Here is a 7,386-nt window from a genome sequence, read left to right on the forward strand (position 1 = left end):
ATATGTACCACAGTTTTCTTATCCATTCATCTGCTGATGGACATCTAGGTTGTTTCCATGTCCTGGCTATTATAAACAGTGCTGCAATGAACATTGGGGTACGTGTCTCTTTCTATTCTGGTTTCCTCGGTGTGTATGCCCAGCAGTGGGATTGCTGGGTGATAAGGCAGCTCTATTTGTAATTTTTTAAGGATTCTCCACACTGTTTTCCATAGTGGCTGTACTAGTTTGCATTCCCGCCAACAATGTAGGAGAGTTCCCTTTTCTCCACACCCTCTCCAGCATTTATGGCTTGTAGACTTTTGTATCACAGCCATTCTGACTGGTGTGAAATGGTACCTCATTGTGGTTTTGATTTGCATTTCTCTGATAATGAGTGATGTTGAGCATCTTTTCATGTGTTTGTTAGCCATCCGTATGTCTTCTTTGGAGAAATGTCTATTTAGTTCTTTGGCCCATTTTTTGATTGGGTCGTTTATTTTTCTGGAATTGAGTTGCATAAGTTGCTTGTATATTTTTGAGATTAGTTGTTTGTCAGTTGCTTCATTTGCTATTGTTTTCTCCCATTCAGAAAGCTGTCTTTTCACCTTACTTATAGTTTCCTTTGTTGTGCAGAAGCTTTTAAAGGAAAAGCAGTGTTAAATCTTCAACACTTTTATATATGATAATATGAGATTTGAAATAAATCCTGTGGGCAGTAGGAATTAGCAAAGTCCTCAGCAGGAAGACAACTTGATTAGATCAAAGCTTTAGAATGATTATTCAGGTTATACTGAGAACTGATTGGAAAGGGAGGAGACCCAAACCTGGGGAATCAGTTGGTCTACTGCAATGGTCCTAACAAGGAAAGGTGAGGTCCTACCTTGAACAGTGCAGAGAGAGAGAACACATACAGGAGCTACTTAGAAGGCATACTTAGTACAGCTTGGTTGAGAAAAACATATGGGTGGCTAGAAATGAGTCTAAGACAATCTCAGTAATCTGTATTTGAAAACTGACTAGAAGATAAAACCCTATTCAGTGTCACAGAGTAATAAGAAAAGAAGCATTTTGAGTAGCAAGATGTGTTCAGAATTTAAGGACTGATGGTAGCCACGTGGCAATAACTAAAAAGTTATTTGAAATTCTGAGTAAAGTTTGACTGGAAAATTAAATACCATTGATGAAAAATATCTTAAAATTTAACTTAAAATTTTATAGAAATATAGGAATTTGTTTTCATTTCACTAATAGCAATGGCAAAAGCTTTTAGCTAAACATATATTTCATAAGAATGTTATTTTCATATCCCTGAATAGTAATGACAAAACCTTTTAGCGTCACACATAATTAACATATGCATTTTATAGATACCTATTAAACAAAACAAGACAAAACCCCCAAACAACAAATCGAGTGCTTTCAACAAATCAGAAAGATTACATTGAAACTGATATAGTCAAATGCTGCTAGAAGCATTGGAAATTGAAATGACATTTTGGGAAGACCATGTCAATATGTTGCAAGAGTTATAAAGATGGTCATGGGATTTTGCCTGGTAATCCTACTCCTGGTTATTAAAAGGAATTTATTCAGTGTATATTAATGAAAATTTACCTTATAGATATAGCCTACATGACAATAAGTTATAAGGGAATAATTTAATGTGTGTGCATGCGTGTTTGTTGTTGTTAAGTCTCTAAGTCGTGTTCAACTTTTTTGTGACTCCATGGACTATAGCTGGCCGGACTCCTCTGTTCATGGGATTTCCTAGGCAAGAATGCTGAAGTGGATTGCCATTCCTTTCCTCAGGGAATCTTCCTGACCCAGGGATCTAACCCATATCTCTTGCTTGGCAGGCAGGTTCTTTACCACTCAACCACCGGGGAAGTCCTTTTGTATGAATTTACACAGTAGAAATCTGAAGACGATGAAGAAACATGGGAGGATATTTACATTGCCGTGAAAATATCAGTATTTGTAATTGCCACAATTATCCAAACATATGTATACCAATAGAGACTCATTGAAAAACATTAAAGATAAAAACAATCTGAATGGTAGTATTATAATTTTGTTTTACTTTTTTTAAAAATAAAGTTTGTCAGGACAAATTTTCAAAATCTTTTTTAAAAGGTATATATAGTAAACTACAATAAAGAAAACCTGTGATTATAAACAAGGCTACAAACACTCTTATTTAATTGTTTCTTGGCATGTGGGAAGAGTGGAGTAATAAAGGGGATCAGTTGAATGGCAACACAGGAAAGAAAAGAGAAGAAAAAGAAGACAGAGGAATGAGAAGCTCAAAGCAGCAGTCTTACTCTGGCTCCCCAAGGAGTCACCAAGGATGGTGGTGGTGATTTAGTACCAAGTCGTGTCCAACTCTTGCAACCCCATGGACTGTATATAGCCTGCCAGGCTCCTCTGTCCATGGGATTCTCCAGGCAAGAATACAGGAGTGGGCTGCCATTTCCTTCTCCCCAAGGGTGGTACCCCAGGCATATTATCCAGTGGGGGAAGCCTCGTGTCACAGCGAATGCTGCATGAGCTGGTGGGGGAACTGGACCACAGTGACCACCCCGCCCCTTTCCTTTACACCATGTCCCAGCTGGGGCATCACACTGACATGGCCTTGGGACATGTGTGCGGTGGGAGGTTTGAATTTAGACTGGTGGCAGGAGATGAGACAGCTACGTTTCTTTGGTACACACATAAGGTTTCACTAACACTTTAACCACAGGAGGAGGAGAAAAGGCCACAAGATGTGGGGTTAGCGTGAGTGGGGACAAAGGAACTTTTTTTCAAGCTAAGAAAGCACCAGTATTGCAAAGACTTTCCGTGATTCCACACCCACCTTGAAAGTCCCCCTCTCAGCACAGGAAGTAGGCTGACCACTGGGGGGGATAAAAGAGACTCAGAGGAGCCAAGGTCCTCAGCCTCTTGCTGCACAGCTCAGTGGGACCTCAGCCATGAAACTTCTCATCCTGACCTGCCTGGTGATCTGCAGTCTCGCTGCATACACTGTGGAAGGTGAGTCAAAGGTTATTTATGAGATAAGGAACATCTAGGTGTACAGGCAGTGGCCAGGCATTTTGATATTGACTCAGGTTTTGAATGGAGTAAATTACTTTCTCCAAGCTAAGCCTCAGTCTTTCTGTGTGCAAAATGGGTATAATTTGACACTAGAGGACTTTGTAGATTTTGAAGATAGAACTTCATTACAGTCTGGGCTCCTATTTTTCACAACTAGGTAATCTGGGGTAAATTTCTTAACCTCTCTGGGCCTAGGTTGGATTATCTTTAAGATAAATGTAATAACTAATTTGCTTACCTACAATTAACATGATATATATCTTATGATCATTTATCAGATTTCCAGGCAAATACTAATTTGTTTATTAATGTTAGGTGCAGCATAATGAAAACAATTGTATATACTTTTGAAGCTTTTGCCTATCTAGTATTGATAAATTAAAAAACATTTACCCCTTTGCTGTTCACCTAAAATTATCATAACGTTAATTTGTTATACCCCAATACAAAATAAAAAGTTCAAAAAATAGAAATAGATATACCAGGGTTTAAATAATGTGTTTGTTCAATAAAAATAACTGCCCCATATCTCAAAAAAAATGCTTAAAAATGTAAAGCATTCATGATGGGGGAGTGAGCTAGAGGGTATATGTTCTGAAGCAAATCAATGTTTTGTATTAAAACAGAATTGACTGAAGCTCATGACCTCATATCTAGGAAATCAATTTTTACCTTTTAAGTGTGTAGGAGAGAATATTATTATTGCTATGAATGTTGTTCCCACTTGTGATAAATTTCTTGAGTTTATAAAAGACCATAAGTACTAACAAATATCAATGACTTTTATACAATCAATTAAACTTACAAGACATATCCAGATGAGATTTAGTTACACTGAGAGTTTCCTGAACATTTTACACATACTTATTAAAAGATCATTTTTTTTTCCCAGCTGGTAGGAGTGTATTTTTCCTTATGTCTCTGACAAGAGGGAATATCCTTTGATTATAAATAACTCAGTTAACTTACCTTTCAACCTCTTAATCTGCAGCCTTTTTACTTAGACTAGAATAGATCATGTATCTGCCAGGGTGCCCATAAATAGAGATGGCACTGTTTGGAACCCCTTGAAATTGGGCCCTGAATAAAAAAATATTGTTGAAATGGAAAAGTTTATGCCAAGTGTTGTCTAAACCATGGCCAGCTGACATTTTCCTGGAAAAATAGGCTGCTGTATGATGGAAACCATGAATGAATAGGGGAATGAAGACTGATGAGGATTGCAGTCATTTGCGTATTTCCCTTTCACTGGGTTCAGAAAACATTTAGCATTAAAAATAAATTGGTAAATATAGAGGGTAAAGAATGTGATATTGAGTGATGGAAAGAGGAGATGAAGAGCAATGTTAGTGAACACCTGCTCAGTGTCATGATTATAAAAATCTTCTGATTTCAGCAACACTACATCAGAAAGCTCAGATTTGATCATTATCGACTATTTTTTTAGATACTTTTTGGCTTAATCTTTCTCAGAGAAATATTCTGTTAGAATATTTGCTTCCCTGAAGAGCAAATACCAGTCTCTTCATCTTAGGAGAAAATAGGCACACAGAAACCTTCATTAGATTTTAGCAAATCTGTAACATTATTAACCCTCCCATGTTACTTTCCTTTCTCCAATGTAAGATGTTCTCAAAACTGAAAAATTTAATCTCCTTTTAGCCCTTCTATTGGGGATAAGAACTTTATGAACTACTTCCTTTATAACTTTCACATTTTAACATTTAAAATAACACCTTTAGTGATTCAGTCAAAAATGAGCTACCTCTCCCATGTTTAATATTGACTGTCCCAAGCCACTCTTTATCAGGTCACTCTTTGTTATTTGATTGATGACACTCTAACATTTATATTATTAAAAATTACATTTTATTTTTGTTTGCTTGGTTTTCTGTATAGGTGTGGGGAGTGAAGTTCTAGAAAAGAGCATCTGTGTGAGTCTGACTACACAGCGACTGCCAGTTAAAAACATCAAGACCTACACCATCAAGGAAGGCTCCATGAAAGCAGTGATGTGAGTTTCTCTCCCCAAAGCTGGGCTTGATGGAACACAGTGTACAGAAATGCCACCCTCCTTGGGAAAAATAAGTTAACAAGGAGGAAGACCTCAACTTAGCCAACAGTCCTTTTGTTTTTCCATATTAACCAAGTCTTTGTGTAGCCCCAAACAATGATGATGACAAAAAAAATGGCAACCAAGTGAAGACTGTCACCCTCCTTTCTGATTTATCTTGACAGAATAATTGGACTGGGAACCAGATGAATAATATGCTCGTTCTGGAGGATTAGGTTTAGAGATGTTTGGGTCAGATCAGGATTTGAGCACAGAGCCACACTGGTGTGGGATGCCTCCCTTCCCATCCACCCACACCCCTGTCTTTCTCTTCCTTTTTGGTGTTCTGGAGTAGAATGCCATATTTTATCAGTTGCCACATCTCAAGGAATAGTGTCAACAATTAGCCTACATGGTACCATTCTCTTTCCAGTATTTCATTTTTAAAATAGCAACACTTCCCAAAATATAATTACAACTTTACCACCAAAAATATGATGAAGAATCCACTCTTTGCCCAGAAAATAAGATGAATGTGTTTAGATTTCAAAAAGAAGATGACACTTAGTAAATAACCTGCTGCTGCTGCTGCTGCTAAATCACTTCAGTCGTGTCCGACTCTGTGCGACCCCATAGACGGCAGCCCACCAGGCTTCCCCGTCCCTGGGATTCTCCAGGCAAGAACACTGGAGTGGGTTGCCATTTCCTTCTCCAACGCATGAAAGTGAAAAGTCAAAGTGAAGTCGCTCAGTCATGTCTGACTCTTAGTGACCTCATGGACTGCAGCCCATCAGGCTCCTCCATCCATGGGATTTTCCAGGCAAGAGTACTGGAGTGGGGTGCCAGTGCCTTCTCCAATAACCTAGATGGCTTCAGATGTCTAGTTTAATTGCATCATTTGGTAGCAATGATGAGAAAAGGAACTTGCACAGAATTCTGAACAAGGAATCTGGGTATTATCTGGAGCTGTTTTTTCTTCATGGAAAAAATAGATTGCAGAAGAAAGATTTTCACTGAGGATCTAATGGAATCTAATTTTCATTCCAAATCTATCTGGAATACTGATTTGTCCAGTCATTTCTGCACAAGATCTCTTTTATAAAATCTGATCTTAACTTTTGGTCCCAAGGCTTTGAAGATATGACTAATTTTGCCTATCTTTTCCTTGCATTGCAGATTCATTACCAGACGTGGCCTTAAAGTCTGTGCTGATCCCCATGTTGAATGGGTGAAAAAAGCCGTCCAAACAATAGACAAGTCCACCAGGAGAAATGTGAGCCAGAGCAAGCCTACAGAAGCCCAGCAATCCCCCAAAACAGCTGTGACCCTGACTGGGTAGTGACCTTCCAGCACCTTGTCCCCTCCCTAGCCAGCCACCTCATTTCCCTTTAAAGCTCATGGACTTATTACATTATAGTAATCTTTTATAAAAGTGCTGCATGAGTCTATTTTCTTAGATTTTTATTTTTTTATGTCCTTCATATTCATACAGATGCTCTAATTAATAAATATTTATTATTAAGAATATTCCCAAAGTGCATTCATTACATATTAGGGAAGGTAATACATCATTTGTGTCCCTTTTCTGTTATAATTGTACTTCCTGTTGATAGCATCCATAATGGGAGAGATTATGGTCAGTGTTTATCAGAGATGAAAGCTATATTCATCATTTTTAGGCTCTATCATGAAATGATTCTCTACACATGAGTCATAGGTGGCAACTGTAACAATGACAGTTTTAACTCTATTTAAACCTATCTTCATAATGGAGTGCTATTTTTATGGATTAAATGGAAAAACTATCCAACTGCTACTGGTTCCCCATTATGAGGAATCACTACTCAAAAAGAAGCTTCATCAAGTTTGATCTTGAGCGCATTCTCATATTTCTGTGTTTCATTTGATCTATAAAGGAAAGAAAGAAAAGGAAAAGACACAGCTTGTCAATTCTTTCATTTGTCACAGTAGCAAAGATTATACTTTTAATGAAAAGATACTTTACTTAAACAAAAACCAATTCTTCCCAAATTGGGCAATGAGCTTACGGCCTTTCTGTGATTTTCACTATTGTCACTACTCTAGTTATCAACACACCATGCTTTTTTCCTTTTGGCCAGTAAGTTTTTAGTATCCCAACACTGTCACTTGGAACATTTGTTGAATACGATCACAATTTGCATTAAAGTTTTAAAAGTTTTAATGAACATTATTTCATCTACTCACTAAACATCTCAGATTCATGCCCTCCCATATTC

General features: G+C 37.6%; 1 protein-coding gene across 1 annotated transcript; it reads left to right on the forward strand.

Annotated features, from left to right (window-relative positions):
- Window positions 1-2,913: 2,913 nt before the first annotated feature.
- XCL1 (chemokine (C motif) ligand 1) lies at window positions 2,914-6,655 on the forward strand. Its single transcript, NM_001009427.1, has 3 exons — window positions 2,914-3,012; window positions 4,975-5,089; window positions 6,305-6,655. The coding sequence occupies exons 1-3, from the start codon at window positions 2,952-2,954 to the stop codon at window positions 6,465-6,467; spliced, it is 339 nt and encodes a 112-aa protein (NP_001009427.1). The 5' UTR covers window positions 2,914-2,951; the 3' UTR covers window positions 6,468-6,655.
- The last annotated feature ends 731 nt before the right edge of the window (window positions 6,656-7,386 follow it).

Source organism: Ovis aries, chromosome 12 (assembly GCF_016772045.2).
Source record: "Ovis aries strain OAR_USU_Benz2616 breed Rambouillet chromosome 12, ARS-UI_Ramb_v3.0, whole genome shotgun sequence".
NCBI lineage: Eukaryota > Metazoa > Chordata > Mammalia > Artiodactyla > Bovidae > Ovis > Ovis aries.